This window comes from Populus euphratica, unplaced genomic scaffold (genome assembly GCF_000495115.2).
Source record: "Populus euphratica unplaced genomic scaffold, PopEup_1.0 scaffold19.1, whole genome shotgun sequence".
Classification (NCBI taxonomy): Eukaryota; Viridiplantae; Streptophyta; class Magnoliopsida; order Malpighiales; family Salicaceae; genus Populus; species Populus euphratica.
In genome coordinates this window covers 1,733,675-1,759,893 of record NW_011499853.1, presented here as the reverse complement: position 1 = coordinate 1,759,893, position 26,219 = coordinate 1,733,675, and the positions used below count along the sequence as shown (strand labels likewise).

Here is a 26,219-nt window from a genome sequence, read left to right as displayed (position 1 = left end):
TGTGTTGTTTATTATTATTTGATTTATAATCCACTCATCTTTGTGGTGGTAGAAAAAAATCACGAACTAGAGTTGTTAAGTTGAAAATCTTCTTTTAATTGATCTTTCATTCAAAAATATCTAATAAATACTACAAAAGCCTTTCTCAGTCATCTATTGACATTAAATACCACCAAAATCACCAAAGTAAACCAAAATAAATTAAAATGGACAACCCAAAGTTTCTATTTGCTACCCATTAACTATCCATACCTAGAATCATATAAACAAATTTACATTTAACTAGCTAAATTTAGCCCAATAAATTTTTTTAAGTGTGCCTGTGCTATTATCGTAAAAGAGACATTTCAATTAAAAATATATTAAAACTGTATTATTATTTTTCTATTTTCATTTTCATTTAAAAAAATCTAAAAAATTATCAATTATTTGATGACTTTAAATAATTTAAAAAATAGGTTGTAGCACAATTACACAAAACGAAGACTCATTGAGGTATAAGGAAAATCAGAAGCCCCTTAGTTTTGGAAATACAAATAATAAAACAATAAAAAATATAATTTCCACAATCCAAAATTATTTTAGTATTATTCTAATCATAAAAAAACATTGGGTAGCTATACGTATTATTTGTTTCTCAAAATTTCAAAGAATTTTCTATCCGAATTGGATTGAATAATTCAGTTTTTTATTTAAAAAATATTGCTCAGCCCCATCTATTTTCAAGGGAAGGAAAATGATATCAAATAATTCAGTTTTTTATTTACAAAAATTAATTGATTTTTTTATTTTTTAATTCATTTTAACATGCAAATACTAAAAATAAATTTAAAAAAAATATTATTATAATATATTTCTAAAAAAAATACTTTTAATTCTGAACACTATCCATAACATCCTCTTACCAGTAGTCTATATCATCCTCATTTTAATCGATGATTAATTCTGGATGCCTGATTTATTATATTTTAAATTTAATCTTCAATTATCCTGGAAGTAAAAACAGTCGTGATGCTTCCACAAGATACACATCCCTAGGAACACATATTTCTGAAAAATCCACATTGACCAGCATCACCCATTTGCTTAAGATCCAAGGCATAGACTCGATGACCGATTCGGGCTCGACCTGAGTTCGTGTAAAAACCTAGTTTTTTTTAATGCATCAATTGACCTAAAATAACCCACCAGATTCACCGTATAAGCCGAGTCAACTGAAAAAAATCGATGGTTGGAGGCTCAGGGAATAGAAAGGAATTGTTTTTAAGAAAAAACATATACGACTGAAATTTTATCCTTTTCTTTCTTGCGGGAGGTGAAAGGTCATGATTTATACAGCACGGCGGAGCCAGCATTTTTCTTACCTCCTCCGAGAAAAAAAACCCAACAAATACCAACGATGTTTTTTTTATCAACATCCATCTTCCTCCCAGGTACATTTGTGATTTGTCCAGAGTTTTTTTTCCTAGTCAGAGTCAGAATCCATGTTTCCCATGGCCTTCAACCCTCTCGGTCTCTACATGGAAAATACAAAGATGATACTCGTCAAGCTCATAATAGACCCGGCATTACAGCAACAATCATGCTGACGTGAAAATAAATACTTATGGTTCATTGTTTAGAGTACCTTCTTGGTGATCTTCTTCTCTCTCACTTCATACCGTTCTAGTGTCAAATCACATAGCCATGCTCCAGGACTCACAAGCTGCGCAGCATAAACCAGAATCAGAGTTCCCTCTAGAAAATTGAAATTTCAAACACAACCCAACACAGCTCATAGACAACAAAAAAAAAAAGCACCATTTTTAATTGTGGACTATTCCCTCCCCCTTCGATTCAACCAAGAGCCACCACTTTAAAAAAAATAGTGGGTGTACATTAAAACCCTCACCCACTATTTTTTAATCTAATGCTTTACTACAATTCTGTCACAAACCTACATCTTCATGATGCATGATGCATGGTTATGTTTTTTAAAAGTAATTTTTACTTGAAAATATATTAAAATATTTAATTTTTAATATTATCATTTCAAAACTATAATATAAAAAAAAAATGGGGCCTTCGCAAACTTCAACACCTGATGCGCCCCCTTGTTAGCTGTATGCCCCCATGGAGTTCCCTAGGGTTTTTTTTTTTTTTCAAGGAAAGTTTCATCGGTTGTTGCTTATAACCGAAGAATAAATTATAGTATCACAAGAACAATAATGGTAAAACATAACTGTCTAAGTGTGGGGGTCCACAATTACAATCGTGCTGATAGCAATAACGGGTGATCAGTCGTCTTATTATTATTATTTTACTCAAATCAATTTAATATTCTCCCCGTCGTCGTCGTGTAAATAGTTAAAAAGAAAACAATAAATATATCTTTAGTTGAAAATTCGATCACCTAGCACGTGCCAGATGATTCAGCCAGCCAAACCCCACTCAGATTGTGAGCTGATCAAATGACTTTCTAGCGCCCGGCATATTCGGGATAAAAAAGGAAGGCGCAGGAACCTATTAATTGCTAAAATAATGGCCTGTGAAAATGCATTAAACTTGTCACATGATAATTTCCTATTAATTGTTTCTTCTCGGTACAAATGCCCTATTTATTCTTAAAATCTAATCATGAACTTAACATTCGTAATTACCAGCGCGTAACCCTAATTTCTAGTAGTTTATGTAGACAAGAAACACACAGAAAGAAGAAAAAGGTTAGTGCTAACAAACTTAGGTTATTATTGGTTAATAGGTAGACATCCACGGCTTGATTGACACGTACACCAAGTGCACCTGTCACTTTACACGCTTTCCTAGCTTTTACAGGCAAAGAAAAACACCAAAAAGCAGATCAACATAGATGCTGTGTTTGTCAAAGAGAAATAATTGTTTTTAAAAGTATTTTTTATTTAAAAATATATTGAAATATTTTTTATTTTTTAAAATTTATTTTTTATTTCAGTACATTAAATTAATATAATAATAAAACAAAAAAACAAAAAAATTATTTAAAGCAAAAGATTAAAAAACAATAGTGCAACTGTTTAAATTAATATAAAAATAAAACAAAAAAAATTATTTAAAGTAAAAGATTAAAAAACAATAGTGCAACTGTGTTGCCCCAAACAAGGGACGCAACTTTTAATTCTGTTTTTTTTTCGAGTTTTTTAAAAAGATTTTTTATTTGAAAAAATATTAAAATCATATTTTTTTAACTAAAAAATTAAAAAAACTATTTTAAAACACACTACTCCACAATCCGTACACTCTCTAAACCTGCAATTCACGACGGTATCCTTAAAATTTGTGTTCTATTTTTTTCTACCGCCATCCATCACACTTGTACCTTGTGATATGAATGCTTGCACCTTACTCTGCATATGATTTTTTTTTTTGTGTTTTACAATTCTATCCTTTTTGAAAGTTCTACAAAATGGGTGAAATAGATAATGAGACAATACACTGATCATCTAGTAGTTATGGGTTTACTTTAGCTAATCTTCAGATAAGATTGTAAAATAACAATTAAGAAAATATTCAATCATAGGCTGCTAGAATAAAAACTTGAAATAAAAAAAAAAAGGAAGTAGAAGGGTCTTACATTGAGGGTGCGTTGAATGAACTTGGCTCTCTTTTTGGGCCTTTGAGGCAACTTAGACCCTTTAAAGACAAAGAAATCTTCCTCTTTCTCTTTATTAGTTAAAGCAATAACAAACTTTGGTGGCCAAACTGCTGGTGGTGGTGGTGGCGGTGGTTCTCCACTTCCCCCAGAAGATGACCTTCCTCCTTTCTTGCTATCCGAAGAAGCCGCGGGTTTGTTATTATGGTTATGGTTCTCATGGTTGCTGCTGCTGTGGTGGTGGTTATTGTTGCTTCTCTCACCGTGCGCACCCTTGTCCGGTGAAGCAATCCTTCTCAAACCACCGCCGTTACCCTGGCCTCCTCTCATGACACTTGAATTCTCTGAGTTCCTATTGAAATTAATAACACAAGTATGGAACAAACAACATCAAACAAACAAAATTAGATCATATGCGACACGACTGACTAGGAAATACAATAAAAGCAACACATCTGAAGTGTTTTTATGTAAAGTAGTAAAAAAAAAAAAAGATTTGAAGTGGGTAATTATGAAATTACAAGAGTACCCTTCGTGGAGTTTCGATTGATCATAGATCGGTGGGCGTGACTGGCTAGAATCTCGACGGGTTTTGCGTAGAAAATGGGGTTTGGGGGATTTTTTGCTTCTTTCGTGGACCATATAGGCCTTTAATGGAGGGGCGTGCTAGTGGGAGGTGTTGTTTATTTTTCTTATATGCCTTTGTTGATGTTTGAGAGAGAAAGAAGAAGGGAGATTCTATTTCTATTCGTGTTTCCAACCAACGTGAGCAGCTGGTCTTTTTAGCTGGTTTTTTGTGGCCGTTGGATTTTGTTTTTGCTCCTTTTTAGGGGTTAAGATTACTTATTCAATTGTAAGATAAAGTGGACCAGATTCCTAATCCTATGTGTAATCGAACGGTGGATGGTGTTTTTTTTTTTCAATTATGGTAACTCGGGTGGGGCTTGTCTTTTCAATGTTATCGACTCGCCCCATGCCGTTGTGGATTAGAATTTGAGAGGTCATGATCAAGTTTGATAGGCCTGCTACAGACCAAACTACAATAGGAAAAGCCAGACCTAATTCAGTCTTTGTACTATAATATGCTAATTCCGACAGTCATTGGGACCAAAGAATTCCTGGCTAAAAGCATACGATTCATGTCACGTTTCTAAGGTTTTCATGCACCCGAATTCTGTTAAGAGAAATTGCAACCAGTTCTTCAACAATCACCATAGCTATCACTGAGGTTTAGGCAGTCAGAAGGATCAACCCTAGATGGGGGGCGATGCTACGAATTTGTACCACCCAAATCAGAGAGTAAGTGATGACCGATTCATAAATTCTTACCTTTCTGTTTAAAAACCATCAATCAAGTTCTTGGAGTTTCCCTCTTAAGGACTCCGTCCTAGATCATTAAAATAGCAAAGAGCAGCAGCCTATTTTACTCGAGCACCCAATTTTGACTCGGAAGAAAGGCTAGAGAGAAGGCGCTTTCATGCACTTACCATGAGCTCTCCTCCTGAGCCATCCACAAGCGCCCACCTGACCAATCGGAAAGTGGACAAATATAAGCCTCATATAATATTTTACCCAAGCAAACAAAATTGTTTGGTCTTTTCAAGAATTTGATCAATCCTCTGAAGATGAAATATTTTATGAGGCCCATGTATTTGCCATCACAGCACCAGTCAGGCCAGGTGGAGAAGGGCACCCACGACGTGTGGCCTTCTTATCTATTCCTAGAACAGCCATCCCCACCCCACCTGAAGAATGCATGTCAGACTCATACCCTTATCCCTACAGTGAACGCATTTGATTATTTCTGCTAGCAAGTCACAGAACTGAAGGGTCCTAAAAACATGGTCGATCATCAACAGCTCTGTAGAGATAAGGTAAGGTGTCGAGCTCACTTAAGGCCCAGCCATGACAATGGTGGATTTAAAAAAATGCCGCAGCTGGAACCAACTCGGACAGCACATGTACGTCTTTGAATACTCTACTCCATTCAACCACTCCAGTCCACACCATAATGCCTCCAAAAACTACGAAAGCCCCGAATTTCCCAAGGAAAAGTAGTCTTCCAATGAAAACCACACCATCGATCATTCATGACAAGCGGGAAGAAAAACATTTATTGAAATTATTCTGTAGTGCTCTAATTTATGGGCTGATTTTCGTTGAAGTTAAATCCTGAGGCACCCAATATAAAAATATAGAAAAATCCCAAATATACCATGAAACTATTAAGGTGGTATCGATTTCACACCCAGACTATTTCTTATATCACTTTTATCATTAAATTATCTTGATTTATCAATTAATAAAAAAAATAAGTTCCCTAAGAAATGAAATATCTTTCATATTAAAAAATAATTTGGATGAAGATATAGATAGAAATCTTAAAAATAGATTGAAGTTATTAATTGATAATTTTTAAAAATATGATAGTAAAATTGATATAAAAAAATAATTTTAAGTGTAAAATTGAGACTGTAGTTGAAGGATATTTTTGAGAGGGAATGGACCAAATCGTGCACATAAACGGTGGGACCCAAAACCCTCCTCCTTGATCAAGTGTTGAAAAGCCTAAAATCTCCTAAGACTGTCACTCTATGATCCATATGCTAATTAAAAAGTTTCCAAACCATGTAGAGCCTTGAAGGGAAGGTGAAAAATGCTCAGATATGATTCAGGAACGAAAACTGTAAATTTGCCGCTTGAATAAAATAAACGACAAACACGACCTAGTAAGAATCGTGGGCCCAGCCCACAACCCGATCCATATTCCACCACCACATCCCGACAACCTCAAGAGAATCAACACCCCCACCACATAAGCTCAAAATTTCCTCATCACATCAAGTAAAAAGTTCATTTAAAATTCACGTGCTGTATCGTAAAAGGAATGGATCTGTACCTTAAACTCCTCTGAGGTGGCGGCGGTGGAGGAGTAGGCGGACGTTGGCGGAGATTAAAATATTCGTTACTGTGATTGGTGGGAATATTGTTGTTGCTGCTGCTGCTGTTGTTTGTACTTCTTAGCTGATGACCAGAGGTGTCTCTGTTATCAGCTCTAACAACCCGACGGTCCACCCGAACAGTTGTCTTATGAACCAGAGCGGTCGAGACGTCCTTGACTTGGACTTTCATACACCTGAGCCGCTTCCGGTTCCCCCACTGCAATACAAAATTAGACGACGTCGTTTGTCCATTGGGATCTAAGCTGGTTCTCTGGGCACTGCTATGGGTGGTGGTGTTGCTCGTGCTACCATTATTGTTGCTCCTCAATGAATCCTTTTCCATTTACTTTTGCACACCTGTCCCATCCCACCCAAAAAAAAAAAAAACAGAGAGAGGTCAAGCTATTAACGTGGCTTCCTGCAACTTGCACAAAATTCAAATAAAAGAAGCCGGCCCTGGCTTGCGAGAAAATAAGGGAAAAGAAGAAATTGAAGCAAAAAAAAGGGATAAAGATTGGCGTAGGATGTGAATACTACGGCTTAGATTGTTCACAATTGAACAGTGGCCGTGAGATTGGAATCTCTTAAGGTGGATATGAGTGGAAATGTAAGAGATGGATTCAATCTATAAATGCGTCTGTGAAGTTTTAAAAACTTTATCCGCGTGGAGAAACAGAGCACACAAGAAATTTCTCAAAAGTTCAGAGGAAGAAAATTCAATTAGCTCCCCTTTGAGTGTCGAAACTCTTCAAAGTAGAAAAGACAAAAGCGAAGGTGGTGTTGTTGAGTAGCAGTTTGTTTCAGCCGAAGTTTTCTTGGTAACACAAACGGAGATCGTTGTCTGAGAAAATGATAGCGAGAACAAAAATTGAAAGCAAAGCTAGTTCTCTTGATTGCACGCAAAATAAGAGAGAAGAAAGGAAGAAAGCATCAAGAACAATTGAAAAATAAAAAACCGACCAGAAAGTGAGGTCAAAGTAAGAATTCTTCGGAGAGAAAAAGGTTGGCCTCAATAAGAAAACCATGAAGGAAGGGAGAGCAATCAAGAGCCTGTGAAGAGAAAGTATAGACACATTACCTAAAAACTTCAAACTTGTTGAAGAAATCTGCTGATTACAGGAGAAACTACTGGTTGTTCTGGGGACACTGTAGACTGCACAAGTAAAAACAGAGAAATCAATTGATGCTGAACGGGAAAAAACAGGGAAGCCTAGTAAATTGCAGCTACGAATCTGGCAATCTAGAGTTGAACTGCATAATCGAGACTTGGATTCTCGTACCTTTCAATATCATTCAGATTTTGAGGAATTGTCTCTTATGATTATTCACCGATTCACAACGCTTTTGCTTTTTCTAGTTCTCTGTCTGTGCAGTATTCAAATCTTTCATCGGATTTTCAACTGAACGTAGACATTTCTAAGGACTTTCATGTCAGTTTCCGATCATTGTGTATCCAGAAATCTGATTTAAAATTGTATCCTCTAACAGTACACCGTGTGAAGATGTCCTCCAAAATCTCTCTGAAACGGCTTAAATCTTTCACAATGTATCTGCAAAACAAAAAAGAACGAGACACAGTCGTGATTACTTAAGGGAATTAGCCAGAAAAACATCCACAGAAATCGAGTTATGTTTTGAACTCCGAAGCTGTAATATTCTGATACCTTCTCCCTATAAATCTCAATGAAACGAAGCCCAATCTTCAAAACTCAAAATTAGTTTCGTAAACCAGAATCCAGCGTGGAACTCACTCCCTGTGAAAAGCACCTGCAAATCACTGCAAATGTACCTGTAGAAGAGAGAATTCAACAAGTTGTCAACTACGTTTTGAGGTTCAACCACGTAACACTTGTACAAATTCAGATTACGTTTTCTTAATTACACGCCTAAAACTCTTCTGTCTCCTTAAAAGTTACAGATCCTCGACATTTATCCAGTTCTCTTCAATCCCATTCAAAATCCCATGTTTGGCTAGCTAGAAAGAGAGAGAAAGTGCAAGAAATATGGCACTGGAATCTGTGAAGAAGAGCCGACCAATACTACAGAGAGCCTCGTCTTCTTCTTCAATAAAACGAAACGAATGCTCTCTCTCCCCCCTTCAAACCCAGCCTCCTATACTCTTTCCAGCTCTCCGTTATATCCAACCCTTCAATTCCGAGTATAAATAGCCCTTGATTCATAATCGACGGTCCGTATTAACCGTCAAAGGCCGTCCATTCCTTGCCACGTTACAACCTTTTCTGAGTTGCATTTGGGCTCACGGTTCTCTCTAGTCCAACGGAATCTTGGAGCGCGTTATGTGTTTTCTTTTTTGTCAAATTATTATAATACAAGCTGCTTACGGTGTTATTTTATTTAACACCTGTCAGCTAACCATGGTTAAATTTAGTGCAGAAAATGAGCTCTGTCGATAATGTCGGGTTATTATTTCGGGATTGAAGAAATAAAGTAAGTTGAGATAGAAGGATTGAGACGAAATAAAGCAGAAATCGGAGCTATACTTGACAGTGTTATACAATACAAAATAAAAATTCACATATCATGTTCTGTTGATGAGGAATATTACAATACAAGATATAAAAAATATATTTTATCATTGATGTATATTATTATTAAATTTAAAATGATTGAATAAATAAATATTATTATTTTTATCTTAGTTTATAATTAGCATTAGTTTTTTTTTAACAAACTTAAATTGATAATCTTTTCACTTATCAAAATTCTATTAAAAAAGATTTGTAATAATCATAAGAAAGTAACTCATTACTAGGAAGATAATATAATTAAATTGTAATCTACATGGTCATTAAATCATTTCTCTAATAAAATACATAGTTAAACCATTTATTTATCAAATAAAACATCTCAACCAGTTAAAATTTAATATAATTGAAAATTCAAATTAATATTCTTATCACATTTTTTTATCATTCAATCCTTAAATTTTCATTATTATACTGTCATCTCTCTCTCGCTCTCTCTCTCTCTCTCTCTCTCTCTATATATATATATATATATATAGAAGGCTATTTGTGGGAAAAGAAATTGGTTCTATCTTTATCTTCATCCTTTTCTGCCTCTTCTTGAAATGAAAAAAAAAAATTACAAATCTTTCATGGATAAAAATAAAAATAATTATTTTTATTTTTTCTATGCAAGAACAATTACGAAATGAATCAAAAACACTTGGAAGGCATGCATAACAGCATTCACATCCATGATACTTAATTTTTGGCTAAAAAAAATCACTTTAGCTAAGATAAATAGAAAAAAAATATTTCTAAAATAACTGAGTATTTTTTTATTAATTTTTAAATCAATTAAAAATCAAGAATCCAGTAATTCATGAAGTGGAGCGGTGAAAGCAGGGTACATGCCGGAATTTTCTTCAAACCAGTTCTTGTTTTCATGTTCTGCAAGGGAATTACAGAGATTCCACCGAACCCGTGTGCACACTTCAGTGAAGACAATGAATAGAGGACAGACAAAAGCAACCAATCAAACCAGAACAGGCTCGAAAGTAGAGGATGGAGCCAATAATCTTTTTTTTTTTTTTTTTTCCCAAGCTAGTTTAGCTACTATACAATACATTACAAAACAAATTATTGTTTATTGATTCAAAATCAAATAAATATTAAATATTCATGCAAATTTTATTAATGCCATCTACTTTGTTTATCTACTTTGTTTAAATTCTAGGTTAATTTAAATAAATCAAACCGATTGAAATATAACTTGTGCATCAATATTTAATGTCCACAAAATAATCACAAATCTAATAAATAAATACATAATTCAACACAAATAATCAGATTATTTAGAAATCCAAACACAAATTAACAACCCAAACAGTTTAAATATTATACAAAAAACAAGTATTTGGTTCAAAAAATGATTTAAGTTCATAAATCGATATTTCAGGGCATTTAGCATGTCTATGAACTACTGGAATCACTATTAGTGCCCACCACTGTTAGCTCTTGGATTCACACGCAGCTGCTGCTAGTGGAGCGCATGTTATTGGATTTGAAACTCCATGGCCTCCCCTGCACTCCCTCGATAGGGAGAATTGGACGGAATTTCAGAAACAAGCTGTGATTCTAAAAGAAATAAAATTTATTTTGATTTATTTTATTTTTTAAACCGAGATAATGTATACTAGTGATTTTAAATGGATTGAACAAAATTTACAACCTTGCTCCTAGTAGCTGTTATATCTAAGGATTAGATTGGGCTAGCAAGGATGGAGATGCTCCATGCAATCGTTATGGGCGAGTTATTATTTCTAATACAGATTGTTTTTATGTTTTAAAAGTATGTTTAAAAAAATTTAAATTTTTTTATTTTTTATTTAAAATTATTGTTATTTTAATATTTTTAGATTATTTAAATACATCAATACTAAAAATAATTATTTTAAAATAAAATAATAATATAAATATAAAATACTAAAAAAAATAACTACCAATATCAACTACAATTAGACTTTGATTTCTATACCATTTTACTCCCCGCAATCGTTATAGGAAAAAAAACTGGGTTTGTAGCTATTGGAACAGGTCTATTATCCATACTACAGGGCCCATTACCACCTTTTTTTACCTTGCGAAAAAGGCCCATTACCACGTTGTAACAAGGGCAGCCGTATCCCCTTAAATTAATGAGAGACCCTTCTTCCTCCTGCTACGACTCTCTCTCTAAGTTCATCTGGCTGAGATCAAATAGCCGAAGAGACTAGAGGTGCACTGGTTCAGTGCACGAGCTTTAAGATTACAACTTATAAGTGCTGAAAATTTCTTTTTATTGTATTTCGTCAAATTCTTCTCTCCATATATCCCGCTTGTCTCAATCTTCTCTGGAACACAGAAAACGGAGAGACCCCATCTGCGACCATCTCATTACTGCTCCAGGCAAGACTTCCTTTTAAATCCCTAATTTTAAATTTCTTTTTTTTGTGCAATTACACATCCAAATCTGTCTCTCTCTACATAGGGTTTGGTTTAGTTTTGTTCAATTTACTGCAAAATTGATTAGATTCGTCAGTTTTTCTCGTGTGTGGTTAATTAGGTTTATGATTTTTAATACAATTACTGAATTTGTACAGATGTATAACGGAATCGGGTTACAGACCCCGAGAGGGTCGGGTACAAACGGTTATATCCAAACAAACAAGTTTTTCGTGAGGCCGAAAACCGGCAAGGTAGCACACGATACAAAGGGTTTCGAGGGAGATCAGGGGACTGGTGGGATTACCAAGAAACCTAACAAGGAAATTCTTGAGCATGATCGCAAGCGGCAAATTCAGCTCAAGCTTGTTGTGCTTGAAGACAAGCTGATTGAACAAGGATATACTGATGCTGAGATTGAAGAGAAGCTTCAGGAAGCTAGGAAGACGTTGGAAGCTGCATCCGAAGAGAGTGGGGGACTTACTGCCTCTGACACAAAGTAATGAATCTATGGTAGTTTTGTTTTATTTTTGATTTCCAATAATTTTGATGCTTATGATGCCATTCATTCTTTTGTCAATTTGTTTTATGCATAATTTCTATTATAAGATTGACTGTGTGTGTAAGTTTGATGGTTTTATGCGGGTTGGATGTGCTGGTGACTTGATAAACATGTATAAAAGCAAGTTAATTTTAGGGTCTAGGTGCTTGGATTGTTTTGGAGACAAACTAAAGAACTGTGTTTTTCTTGATGGTCACAGGTTTCAGTTATGTTCCAGTTTTAATGTTGCATTTGGCACAGTCTTGTTTTGACTGGGAATTTGTGTGGTCTAGTTGTTCTACTTGTACAAGTGTTGTGTATGGTTAGATGCTAATATGTAGTTTGGACGTGTTTGAGTAAATTATGCTGTTTATGGTACTGTTTTGGTGTTGTATATGTTATTGATGTTATAAAATTTAAGGTATTCGTATCTTGCTGTGAGGAATTAATTGAAAGTGTGCTGGTATCATATGCTGTTAATGGCAAAAACAAATTTATGAAGGGAATAGGCACATTAAACCCATCTACAGCATGTTTATGGTTATTGGAACTGATTTTAGTGACAGCTTAAGGCCGTTCTTGGTAGTTAAAATTTTTATAATTCTGATGAAATGCACACACACCCTCACTCATTTATATTCGTTGGATTTGCTGACCTGCCCATTCTTTGGGCAGTTTAGTGTCATGTCCGGTATTTTGGGGACAAAAATATCCCCGTATCTCATTTTATTTAACTAATGAAGTGAGGATAACTTCATAACTTACGCTATAGAATCTCCTACTGTCCCATCTCACCTTTCTTTTATCTTGTTCATTTATCTTTCATATCCGTATCAATTTCAACCCCATGAATATGGATAAACTGGATTTATATGGGTTTTTATTTGGTTTGATTAAAGGCAGCCCATATTTGTTTGGTTGTTTATAACCAAGGTTCACATTAAGTTTGGTTTGCTGCAAATCTATCTTGCACCAACTCTGCAACTATGCGAGTACATAATATTTACAATGTTTGTTTTGAAAATTCAAAGAGGATATCCTTAGAATGGGGCTGAACACAGAAAATATAGTTTCTTAGTTTAGATTTTGTAACTTAGCTTTTAATTTAGCAGCATGTGCATGATGGATACAGAAAATGGTTTTTGAGCTTTTGGCTCTTATCAATTAAAATTGACAAAAAGCATTTGAATTCAGCAGCAACAAGCCAAAAAATGTTGTTGGGCCTCTAGCATTTGGCTAAATTTTACTGAAGAACTCCTAGACACATATATAATTGAAAGTGACTATAGATGATAGATGTTGAAGGAAACAATTTTGAAGTTACAAAATTATCCATGTTTAAATCATTTACATAAAGGAACATTGCTGTCATAACCTAACAAATTGGACACAATGCTAACCTGCCCACTCTTTGGGTGTGTTGGCAAATCCACACACTCACACACACATCTACTTTGTGTCCTAGTGATGTGATAATGACTTTAATGTTTTAATCAGGGTTTCAGATACGCAGTCCCATCAAATTGCTGCTAGGAAGGAAAAACAAATGGAAACATTAAGGGCTGCTCTTGGTATACGAATGTCTGAACCAGATGAACAAGGTATTGATGGGACTGATGATGAACTAAGAAATAGTCGGAAGAATGACCCAGGTGAAGGAAGCAAGTGGAGTGAGAAACGTGAACATGCCTTTTTGGATAGAGAGTTCACCCGCAAGAAACATGTGGCTGAAGATCTTGAAGTTGAGAAGGATGAAAATAAAAAGGGTGTTAAAGCCTTGAAAAATAAGAAGAAAGAAGATGAGTTTGACGAGTCAAGGCACCACCGGAAGGAAGAAAGCAGGAAGAGAAGGCATCGGGATGATTCTTCTGATACGGATAGCAGTGGGAAGCATGCTAAAGGAAGTCGCAGGAAGCATAGTAAAGGTAGACGAGGAAGGGATCATGAAACTGAAAGTGATTCTGACCATGGCAAGAAGAAGAGAACATCAACGAAGCACAAGAAAAGCAGAAGACATGAAAGTGGAAGTGATGATTCTGCTACTGATGACGAGACTGGCTCTGATCATGGCAAGAAGAAGAGCAAAATTTCTGAGAAACTCAAGAAAAGCAGAAGATCTGGCGATAGTGATGATTCTGCTACTGATGATGCGGATGATGTTGGCCTGGTTAATCTGCATCAGGAAGTTGAGAAACACAAGAAATCTCGTGGAAGGCATGACTCTGATGATAATTCTGGTTTTAATGATCGTTGGAATGGTGACGGCAGTAGACATGGGAATGGTCGCAGAATCAGTGAAGGTGATAGTGAATCTGATCTCAACAAAGTAGGAAAGCATAGAAGGGAATTGACAAGTAGGAGTCACAAAAGGAATGATAGTGATTCTGATGCTAGTGGTGATGAGATATTAGAAAAAATTAGAATTAGGAGGAGGCATGATAGCGATGAAGAAGATTCTGATACAGTTTATGGTAGGAAAGGGAAGAAAATTGTTGAGGAGATGCGAGGTTCTCTGAAAGATGATAGTGATGATAGCAAGAGCACTGATTCTGACAGCAGTGCTAGTGATGATGGGCATGGGAAAACCATGAAGAAAAATCTCCTAGACAAAAGCGGACGTGGAGATCACAGGCAGATAATTGACAAGAAGCTAGATTCTCTGGATGATGTCAGTGAGGATAGCAGGAGAAGCAGTGATTCTGGCAGCAGTGGTAGTGATTACAGACATGGAAAACCTGTGAAAAAGACTCCTGCCGAAAAGAACAGAAGTGGAGGGGGGGATGGTGGTTATAGCAAAGGTGGTCGAAGTGGTCGTGAATCCTTTCTAGAAGAGAAGGGTTCTAGATCTGCTGATCTTGGCCGTGGTGATAGACCCAGAGAACTGTACCAATCTTGCAGAGAAGCTGTGGACAACACCAACCTTGATATTCAAGCAACGGGGAGGAACAAAAGGAAACTTGATGATTCAACTAAGGATGAGGAGCATGAATCAAAGTCAAGAAATCGAACAGTTGGAAAAGAGGAATGGCATGACATTGATCGTAGAGCATATCAAAGTAAGGATGATCAGAGGGGTGATTCTTCTAAATTGGTTAGATCCAGAGGGCGTGATGATGAACATGTTGGAGACACACATAAAGAAGATGAACCACGACGTGGAAGGAGGAATGATCAAGAATACAAAGAGCGTGGAGGGGAGAAAAGACATGCTAGGGATGAGGAGGATCATAGAGGGAGAAGATACCAGAGAGATGAAGAAGAGGATGATGACTACAGAAGGCATGGAAAGAATGAGGTAGATCAGCGATATGGAAGTAGAAGGCACGGAAGAGGGGAGAAGGAAGAGCAAGGAAGTAGAGGTCATGAGAGGGACAAGCAGATAGATCACTCCAGGAGGTCTAGATATGACGATTCTCGTTCTAGTGAGAGGAAACGGTATGAAAATGACAGACGTGATGATGATCGAGCCAGATATAGAGATTAAAAGCTGGTCATCTTTTGGCAGCCCGTTACTGGTCAGTTTCTCTTGCAGATTTAAAGCTTTGGTTGTGTGTAGAAACTGAACTGAATTTTTGTTTAGATGTTCTGAAAACCTTGAAAAAATATATGTTATGCTATGCATGTTGGATATAGAGAGAAGAATAAAAATGTATTTAATGCAAAACATGCCACCGCTTAGAGTGTTAATATGTTCTTGCAACTTGTGAGATTTAGGTTTAAATTTGCAAGACCTGAAAGGCAGTGGTTCTCTGTAACCAGAAAAACTCAAATAGTTATCAGCGATAGTCCCTTTCAAATAAGCATGGAAAATTTGTTACGTGGAGATTTAAACTTCATCGCAATAAACAGTATATGAAGTCCCATTAAATGGAAAAGCACATAAAGGTTGACTTGGAACTCAGCATTATCCCTGATAAAATGTTATCAACATGTCATTTGATATCCCAGGATTATTACGTGCTAGCATTTTGAATTTGTTTACGGCACCATTCTTGATTGTTAATGTGCTCGCCCGCTCTCATTTATGTTACCAGAATCATTGGGCTAAGCTCGACCAGTGAGCGAGTTTATGTTGCTTAATTTTTCTAATTGCATTATGCAGTACAATTATACAAACAGTAACATGTTGCCGGGATGGACCCCACTGCTGATGTATTTTAATTTTTATTGGTAGCTTCATTTGCTTAGAAAACACCTGCTAGTTTCTTCACCGTATGAAATTACACTACCCTGTCAGTCACAGTTTGCTTGATTGTCCATGGAGTTCCTTTTTCCCATGCTCACCTTGAAGACTCGTTTCAGGTTAAGCCATGGAGAATCTTAGCCGGATAAAATTGTTACTGGAGCCAGGGTGCTGGAAAGTGGAAAGAAGTCTGCTCCTTGAGATTGCTCAATACTTGAAGAGTGGTAGTATTTTGTTGATTCAATGAAGAATATCCTCCCTAAGTGTTTGTTACGACTTGTTATTTCCGTTTGCAAGGATTGGGTTATTTGACTGCTAGTGATTGTATGCTTGTAGCTTTGATATGGGGATGCATGCTTGCCGATATACTGGCAATGCCTCTATCATGTGTGAATGCTGTGCCCTCAGATTGACCAATAAGATTTTGTTGCATCATCAAATTATTATTATTATCATTACTTTGGTTCTTAAAATGCGATGTGGTACAAGTGTCCGGAAAATCTATCTTGCAGTTGTCGAAAAGGGAGTCGCCATATTTTGCTTTTATTTAAGGTCAGGCAGGAAATAGGATAAGCATCCATGTCTAGTCCTGTAGAAGTGCGCGACGAAAATATGAGCTCATTTTCAGCTAGTAGTAGCAGAGTGTGAACTCTGCCTGTCTATTCTCGTGGTGATGGAATTATTTCTACATTAAGGAGTTTTGTTTTCTTTCTTAATTTTCTAGATTTAAATATGGAGACTAATATAGAGTGTGTGTTCTTAATATGTTAAAGAGATAGAGAGAAACGGAGTCTGAGTTGTTATGTATGTATATATATATAACCACAAATCCTCATCTAAGTTTTTTGTTACTAATAATATTGTTTAATTAAAATTTGACACTTACGTACTACACTAATATTTACTTCTATAAAAATTATCCATGTTCGTAAGTTGAGTGCACTAGCAAGTCATTTACCAACTTGTAAAATAAAAAATTAAAGTCTAGTGTTAATTTTATCTGGATCATAACTAGTAGAGAATCGGGCCAATAAAAAGAGTAATCCCATCTATTGCATGATTCAAGAAATGTGATAATTGATTTTTTTTTATTGAACTCAATTTTCTATTTTAATCGCACATGTCCATATAATTATGTCTATCAGTTTTATTTTTATTTTTTTGCTTTTATCTGTTGATTCTTTAGTCAAGTAGAAAAAAAATCAACACACTTTCTTTTTCCTTTTAAACAAAATGATAGCTAATAAATCTCTGGGTTTTTTAAAATCTTAATAGGAGGTTATTTTTGACATTGTCAAAATCTATAACTAGGAGTTCTAACATCTGCTGTCAAGGAAATACAACTTCCTAAATTTATTAATATAACCTGTGATCTTGAAAGACCTTTATTTATTTACTTATTCTTATGTACTTGTTAAATTACAATATAACATTTAAACGCATTTCCAAACACTTATGATTGAAATATTGTTTGAAAATGCAGTTTAAATGTTGTATTTTAATTTAATTTTTTTTTAAAAAAATATTTTAATGTATTAATATTAAAAATAAAATTTAAAAAAAAAATTATTTTAATATACTTTTATAATATAAATATTTTTTTAAAAATAACCTGTATGCCAGTGGCTGAGGCTACCTTGCCAGGTATAGTTTAGATTCTGTTGACAAGGGAGTCTATCATACCAAACATGGCGATATAGATCTCTTGCTACCGTGAACCAGTACTTTGTAATTTACTATCATACCAAACATGCCAAAAGTTGCCAAAAGCGTTAAGAGACTTAATGGCAACGCAACGGAATATTTTTTGCGAGTGGCAACTCAATGATAATGGTATTGAATGGAAAGATTGGAACAGCTCGAATCTTGGCATACCCAAGCGGGAGAACCTGCTCCCCCCTTTAACTTGCTTTGGCTGGAGCAGAAAGTTTTACAATGCATCTTCGTGTAAACACTGCTTAAGAAGAAAAGGCCTGATTTTACAGGAAATCTTACATTAGGAATAGGTGCCTTCATTACAAATCATATTTTGCTTGAGAAGTGCATCTAATTTATATTTACAAAGAAGCAATCATGAAAGTGACCATTAAAATACATCCCTGAAACAACTTGGATACAGGTGGATCACATTTGGAAAATAGAACACAATCCTAGTATTTTTTTTGTTTTAAATAGGACATTCTGCTTCAATTAGGCGCTGAACCCCTTGTGAAGAGAGCTCCATGAACCAGAAGGAAAGCTTACACAAGCTTGTGCTGATGCCTCGGCCATCTGTTCCTTTACAATTCCAGCATTGCAAAGGTTTGCAAGAGATCGCATGTGTTTCATCCCATACTGTGATATGGATCCACAGTGTGTTTCAAAAGTCCTCACCTGCATAGAAGAACAAGAGAGAAAATATTCTCAAATATGAAGATGAGTCTTTCAATATGTCACCAACAGAGCTTTGAGAACAAACAGGTTAGGAGGTGATTTAAAGCAGAGGCTGAGAACAGTAAAATTTTACCAGTGTCTTAAGGCAGACCCAGTCATCAACAAGAGGTTGCCCAGCAGGACGTACGGTGTTCAATACCTCTGAGGCCTTTTCAATTCCAAAGAGGAGCTTCCCAATAAGTTTTATGCTGTGGTCAATATGCATTCTATGTGACATTGCTTCAACAAACTGCTTCTGAGCTTCAATCTTCCTAGTAGAGCCTTCTGGGGCCTTGCGGTACTGCATAAAGAACAGACGACAAATAGAGTGAGATGGAACTAAAGCGGAAAGGTTAATTCTATTGATAAAAAAGCATTTTTAAAAAAAATTAAAAATGTGCAAAAAAACTGGTATATAAAAGTAGTTGTTAAGCACATCTCCTAACTGTGGCATCCAGTTAATCATATATATAAAAAGCAGTTATGACCCACAGCTGCTCACTGTCACAACTTATGCAGAGAAGACTCATTTGCTAAATATCCCCTAACTTAATGTTTTTTAAAGCATGCAATATCAACAGCCACCGAGTGAGCACCTCTCATTATTCCGGAGCTCAGGATCAGATTCTACTATTAACATAAAACTTCCTTTACTTGCTGGGCTAACCCTCCTAATCTTTTAACAAAATTATCATAACTCTCATTCTTATTACAGCAGCCCAATCCATAGAGGGGATGACTTACAAACACATGAAAATGTATAAAAAAAAAAACTAATAGCTAGTTGTGCTATGCCCAAAAGGCAGCCTTTTAATTCGAAACGGAACAAAAGAGGTAAGACAAACCTTAGCCCAGAAGTGGACGAGATCAGCATCACGCTGATTAACAGCTTTAGAATGTGGCCTCAAGGAGTTATCCTCCACGAAAGTGAAGTTATCATTTGCAGGGTTTGTACCCATATACAGGAAGAGGTCGTCCTTGCTAAGTCCAACATCACCATATTGCATGACATGGGAACCGTAGGGAGAGTTGTCTTCGGAAGTCCTCCTTTTTACCTGAACATGCACCATAATGAAATCATATGATTATGCAGGCAGATAAAATGCCATGTTTGTCCCTTTCTTAGTATATACTCAAAAGTACAAAATCAAACGAATGGCCTGCAAACATTTACCAGTTCATATTGCTGGTGCAGAGTTTCTGTCCGTAAATTGTGCATGTCACTGTTCACAAGGTCAAATTATTAATTTTTTGTATATAAAATATCTGTCTAAGGACAATGAAACAACATTTGAATGTTTCCATGAACTTTCGAAAACATTTTTTCAGCCCAGCAAAAAATATGAACAATGATTACTAGGTGAATAGAATCTATCCAAAAGCCTACGCCACATTTCTGCCTTGACAAGAAGTAAATCCTTCAAGCCTGATAGATTCTCTTGTTTACTAGGTATTGCTATTCTTTTATACTAGATGAGTGGGAAAAACTGAATGATGCTTATGACAATTCAATACTTCATACATCTAAACAGAAATAAAATTCAAAATTAACACCGTTCATACCTATCCTCCATCCAAGCAACACTGTACAAGTCACCCAAACAAGTTTCGTATTCTGGGGGAGGGCTAGGATACTCTCCAGGACAATAGGTTCCCCAACTGCTCTCCTCTGCATTTGATGCTGTGGTTGCATAGATATTTAAACCTTGAGGAAGAAGACCCTCAAAGATGCTTCCTGATTCACAGGCTTCAAGATAAAACACCTACAGTTTTACAGATATAGCCCATCAAAATTTCCATTTTTTTTTAAGTTGACTAAACTAACTCATAGTGCTGCAAGTGGAAGTTCAGCTCGTAATTACCAAGCTTTTATAGGTTCCGGAAGCATGCTTCTTTTTTAAGACATCAATCAAATCATCGGCATAAAGGTAAGGATTGGTAGGCATCCCTGATAAAAATCCATCCACACATGAACGTCAAGCAGTTTATTTAATATAAGACCTTAAGAATTCCTATAAACGACATGTATTTCAACAAATACAAACTAGCGATGATAAAATACAGTGACAGTAACATTTTTGGAACAGTTTCCAAAATAGTAGTTCATCGATCACAAGTTATACTTTCATTTTAGAATCTGGGACTGGAACTAAGAGATTAATTCAGTTTCTTGAACATAAAATAAGGCAGAGAAAATTTTGTTATCATGGCGCAGCCTGACACGTGTAAGCATGCAATAATTAGATAAAAAACAATAAAGAAAATCCTAAAAATTGCCGATCAAAATAAATAAGAAATAGGCCATGATCATCAGTAAATAGAAAATGAAACTAACCTAGCACCCCAGGACCTCCATGATCAGTATAATAAATGAATATATGGTCATTAGGCCCACTATCAACAACTTTTCCACTACCCCCGGTAAGAGCTGTCTTGTTTCCAAGGATAGCCGCGAAAAAGTTTCCAACGGTGACATCTTGACCAGTATAATCCTGACACGACAAAATCAAAATCAAAATCAACCCAGGAGTGCTGAAACAATAAAATTTACATCTACATGGAAAAAACAAAAAGAAAAAAACCTTACCTTTGGAACTCCTTTATAAACATCTTCTCCTTGGGGATTGTTGATGATGACTCCAGGCCTTGGGTTCTCTGGGTTATCAGCAATGTCATCGTACATGAAAACTATTATATTTTCTTCCTTCAATCCACCCTTTCTCAGCAGCTGATATGCATGACAAACATCTGCCTGTAAAAATAATAGGAAAAAAAAATCTAATTGGTCAGACCCCTTAATTACATGTAGCTGTTCAGTAAAAAATTATAGTGATTAAGACCTGATGCCGGTAATTCCAGTAACCGTTAGATCCGGCAAGCAAGATGGCCCATCTAGTTCCGGAAGAATCATCATCACTATTATCATCATTAAATTTACCGGGACGGAAAAACCTAGAAGCCTCCGATGGCAACCGGAGAACGTCACCAACGATGTCTCGGACACCGACGGCAATACCACAGAAAGAAATAAGAAGAAAAATTACGCCGGCAATAAGTCGCGTCATAATCGGTTTTCCGGTTAGAAAAAAAGGGGAGGGGTATGATGGGTTGGTGTCAAAGCAACCTTGGTGAGGTCATGAATTTATATTATTAGATAGTGGGTAAATTGGTAATTCAATTGGATTAGATTCTTCATACTTGGGTGGTCCTCGTGAATCTAACGGCCAGGATTTTATTTATTCCTATAAACGAGGAATCTCATTATAGGGATACAGTAGAGGGCGGGGCAATCGACAGAATTACAGATGTATCCTGATTAGGGAATTATATCGTGTAGCTAATCTTATTGTGAGGTTTTGATCAGAGGCTGGAGAGACTGACAATTAGTTTGATTTTGTCACTGTTTTGAGATACCAGATATGAAATTATTGGAGACAGATATATAATATAACTAATGACAAAAACTAACTATTTTAAAAATAAAATTATTTCATGTATTTGTTATTTTAATTAAATATTTTTCTATCACTTTTATATTTATTATATATTTAATATTGTGATGTAACAGTTTTTTTAAATAATTTATATTTAAAAATATATAAGAATACTTTTTATATATTTTTGAGTCCAGCACGTAACTAAAAAAATTATTTAATGTTTTTTAAACTAAATATATTATTAAAATATATCCAAACGTATTTTCAAACACATGAACAGGCCGCGGCTTGCAAAATCCATGCTTGTGATGGCAGGTCCTGCGATGAATGGGAGGTCCTGCGATGAACGGTAGGTGATGAAGTAGGAGATGAATGGTAGGTGATGGTATTTTTAGAGAGGAGGTAGTTGCTTGGGTGAGTGGAAAACTTGTGGGGCCATTGTCGGTAAAGTAAAGTACTCCCATTGGAAGGTGCTATGCGCCTCGCGCTTTTAGTCTTTACATCAATAAAAAAGTTAATGTTGTAAAATGCTTTGCTTCAAGATGGAAGTGGAGGGAAGGAGTTGGGTGCGTTTTGCCTGTTAGAGTATGGTCATATTTGATTAATTAATACACGTTGTATATTTACACGAATCATTTCAAGAATATTTCTTAAATTTTAATTAAAAACTTAAATTTATAAATATTTTTAATATTTTTTTATACATTAATAGTAAACATTATCACAGTATTGAAAACACTCTTATATTATTTGTGTTGTTGAGAATTTTACGGCTGTGGAGAGCATGTGCTAGTTTATAATAGTTTGTTTCTATTTGTTGGACGTGTGTATTTAGATACTTCTAGGCACATAGTAAATGTTATTTTTTATTTAAAAATATATTAAAATAATATTTTTTTAAATTTATTTTTAATATTAATACGTAAAAATAATTTAAAAATACTAAATATAATTAATTTGAAATTAAAAGATATCAAGAATTTAAAAACATAATTGGACCGACAACATCTTACCAGGCTAAAACATATTTGTTGATGAATAAATACTGTCAAGTGGTTTGATCTTGTTGGTGAAAAGAAGAGGGTTGATCCTGTATCTGCTAAAATAAAATATTGTGGCTTTCAATAGCTACATGTATCAGGAGATATCTCAATTTTGCATGTGCTGGCATCAAAACTTGCAATATTAATGTGATAAATTGAACATAAACATGTTATTTAAGTTTTATTTGTTTATTTAAAGATAAGTTTATTTTAGGAATAATCTTCATGTTAATCAAGATTAGATTTTTTAGGACAATTTTAAAGACACATCTAATATAATTCGTACAAAAAACTCAGTAATTTATTTTTAATTCTAATCTTGAGTTTTGAATCCATGAAATTAAAAAATAAAACATAACTAACCACTACTTTAAATAGTTTAATATTTAAATATGTCATTTGTTGAAAAACCCACCGCATGACTCGATCTAGTAACTTAGCTGCTGAAAGTATTTCCTTAATTCATACCCCCCCTGGGAGCACTAGAATCCGGTGACATGTTTAGAGCAACGTAATGACTGATTAATGGTTATTTATAGTATATTTAGTATTTTTATTTAAAAATATATTAAAATAGTAATTTTTTAAAAATTATTTTTTTAAAAAATCAATACATCAAAATGATTTAAAAACATAAAAAAACTAAGAAAAATAAAAATAAATAAGAATTTATTTTTAAAAAATATTTTTAAAACATGAAAATAAACATGACTTTAATGAACATTTTTTTAAAATGTTTTTGAATTATTTTTTTATATTTTAAAATTATTTTAATTGACTAAAATTAAAATATAAAAAATGTTATTTAAATATATTTTAAAATAAAAATTATTTTTAAAAACAATCATTACAACAATAACAAATAAAATCTTAACAACTCCAATTCAATGCTAATGTAATTAATTTTTTTTTGAAGGAAATTAATTTTTTTTCTCAAACTTAATAAAATTTAATGATTTTTTGAACATATTACATTTTTTAAGGAGAAATATTAAACAAATACAACATTAATCATAGTTATTAGAGCGAACTCAAATAAAATAAGGGCTTGATTCATTGAATTAATTTTTCTATAATTGCTAAAACTACATCACTTTTTTTAATGTTGATTCCATTAAATTAGGCCAAATTAATCTGATTTAGTAGGAATGACCAAGTTTTATTATATAAATATCTTGTCTAATTTAACTTAAGAACACGGAATCCTAGATTTCACGGACGTCATCCAGGTTTGACCGCCGTGCATAAAAGGAGAAAATTACTTAAAAAAAGATACCCTTGCTATTTAAGATTATTCTGCTGTTGGCGCCCCCCCTTTTTTTTTCTTTCTAGCGCGTGCGAGTTGTGCTCTTTTATTTAGAATTACATTTTAAAAAAGGTAAATGTGTAATAATTCCCCCCCCCCAAAATGATCATAATTACAGCACATTTCTCATCGCACGCTGCTAAGAATGTTGTGGGCGTTCTTTTATATAAGATTCAGGTGCCTTAATTATCAAACAAGTAAAGTATTTTTTTTATTATTATTAAAACGAGTAAATGGTAGATATTATTCAAAATCACAAGCATAAATGTACTGGTCCCACTAGAGACTAGATATTGCTTTCCGATTCATTTGTTTAATTTAACCAAAACAAACAAAGAACAAACAGATACTAAAAATTTGTAGATGATGTGAAATTAAAATTAGAGATCATTTATCACCTGGTGCCTGTAATTCCTGTTTGCATTGGATCCAGCAACCAGGACGGCTCATCCAGCACCTAGAATCATCATCTCTATTATCATCATTGTAGCTTCCCCTGGACGGAAAAACCTAGAAACCTCCGATGGCATCCGCAGAACGTTTCCGACAGCAACACATAAGAGAGCAACGGGAAGAAAAATCATGATGCCGGCGGCGCTTGTCGTGGCGCTTTCCGAGAAGGAGAAGGGGATTTGTATTTTGCTTGGTTGTTAGGTGGAGGAGTCTTGTCTGTTGAATTACTGGATGATTGCTAATTTATTCTTTTTTATTTCTACGATCCTGTTTGTCTTCATCGTCCATAAATCCTTCTCATCCCCGTAGAAAGCTTTACTGGAAAATAAACCTCAGCCCGCTGAAATTAAATGGCCTGAAAAAAACTACAAATAGTTTTAAAAAAATATTAAAGAAATATATAATTTTTATTTTTTTAATGTATGGTTGTCAAGTAAGTTTTTATACAATTTTCGTTTTTTATTTGAAATCTTTTATTAAGTAAAGCAATTTTGAATCAGGTCCTTCACTTAAACAGGGGATCTGGGAAAATTAACCAAAATCGTAGCTATGTTTGTTAATGACTGGTCAGTGAACTCAACTCTCCGTGTTGGGTTCTAGCTGGATTAGATAGAATATTAATACAGTAAAATTTAGTTTATCAAGTTGAGTTTTTAGTGATGGGACACCAATAATTTTTATTTTTTAGAATAAAATGATAATATTTTAATAAAAAGTAGTTGGTACAGAGAGGTAGGATGGCTGTTAATCAATGAACCAATGAGAGATTCTAAAGGGCTAATTTCAAGCTACCTTTCAAGCAACCAATATTATGGGCCTAATTCACGAAAGCAACTGTAGATGGAAATATCTCTCAACCGAATTAGTTGATTGACGACATGGTCTGTGCGCTTGAGGACCCCAACTGTCTGATCCTTCGCAGTGATGGAGGCTGGCACGGAATCTATTAGTATCAATAACTAGCAAGCAGACAAAACTGAATATTACAGATGCAAGTGATTTTGATGCAAGAAGGAACGCCTTCCTCACACTATCCAGTCTCCTTTTCCATCCTCACTGTTACTGTCGTCTATTTTCCCTCGCTTTTTAATGGACATCCACTCGGACAGTGATGCTTTGTGTTATGGAAGCTGATTAACGTTATTTTAGGCCTTCTGTTTAGGGTTCACGAAGCTAATGCTTCTGCATCTACCTGGCTAAGAAGGGTTCCTCTCTTGAGCCTCCTCTTCTCTCCTGGCAAAATCCTTCTGTGGAAGAGGGGATTACACATAGGAAGTGCCACAAAGAAGCAGCGTGCTTATTTTAATTCAGTTCTTTTCGGCATCATTTTCCTCATCTCAGCAGGA

General features: G+C 34.9%; 3 protein-coding genes across 7 annotated transcripts; 1 reads left to right on the top strand and 2 right to left on the bottom strand.

Annotated features, from left to right (window-relative positions):
• Positions 1-1,244: 1,244 nt before the first annotated feature.
• Positions 1,245-8,698, bottom strand: LOC105122237 (WW domain-containing protein A-like). Of its 4 annotated transcripts, none has more exons than XM_011021234.1 (8): positions 8,418-8,698; positions 8,214-8,338; positions 7,830-8,099; positions 7,628-7,702; positions 6,507-6,906; positions 3,590-3,959; positions 1,628-1,705; positions 1,245-1,516 (listed from the first exon to the last, which is right to left on the bottom strand). In XM_011021234.1, the coding sequence occupies exons 5-8, from the start codon at positions 6,890-6,892 to the stop codon at positions 1,466-1,468; spliced, it is 885 nt and encodes a 294-aa protein (XP_011019536.1). In that variant the 5' UTR covers positions 6,893-6,906; positions 7,628-7,702; positions 7,830-8,099; positions 8,214-8,338; positions 8,418-8,698; the 3' UTR covers positions 1,245-1,465. The 4 variants fall into 4 exon arrangements, with proteins under 4 accessions (XP_011019536.1, XP_011019535.1, XP_011019538.1 ...); XM_011021233.1 differs by having other exon boundaries at positions 8,436-8,698; XM_011021236.1 differs by lacking the exons at positions 7,628-7,702; positions 7,830-8,099; positions 8,214-8,338; positions 8,418-8,698 and adding an exon at positions 5,095-5,131 and having other exon boundaries at positions 6,507-6,722.
• A 2,521-nt stretch (positions 8,699-11,219) lies between these two features.
• Positions 11,220-16,695, top strand: LOC105122236 (pre-mRNA-splicing factor). The gene is made up of 4 exons (XM_011021232.1): positions 11,220-11,462; positions 11,657-11,997; positions 13,537-15,554; positions 16,342-16,695. The coding sequence occupies exons 2-3, from the start codon at positions 11,657-11,659 to the stop codon at positions 15,521-15,523; spliced, it is 2,328 nt and encodes a 775-aa protein (XP_011019534.1). The 5' UTR covers positions 11,220-11,462; the 3' UTR covers positions 15,524-15,554; positions 16,342-16,695.
• Positions 16,696-18,167: 1,472 nt separating this feature from the next.
• On the bottom strand, positions 18,168-24,895 carry GAMMA-VPE (gamma vacuolar processing enzyme). Of its 2 annotated transcripts, none has more exons than XM_011021231.1 (9): positions 24,819-24,895; positions 21,222-21,386; positions 20,970-21,126; positions 20,497-20,582; positions 20,198-20,397; positions 19,809-19,857; positions 19,480-19,689; positions 18,729-18,935; positions 18,168-18,595 (listed from the first exon to the last, which is right to left on the bottom strand). In XM_011021231.1, exons 2-9 carry the CDS (start codon positions 21,315-21,317, stop codon positions 18,413-18,415), a joined length of 1,188 nt encoding a protein of 395 aa, XP_011019533.1. In that variant the 5' UTR covers positions 21,318-21,386; positions 24,819-24,895; the 3' UTR covers positions 18,168-18,412. The 2 variants fall into 2 exon arrangements, with proteins under 2 accessions (XP_011019533.1, XP_011019532.1); XM_011021230.1 differs by lacking the exon at positions 24,819-24,895 and adding an exon at positions 21,475-21,764.
• Between the last annotated feature and the right edge of the window lie 1,324 nt (positions 24,896-26,219).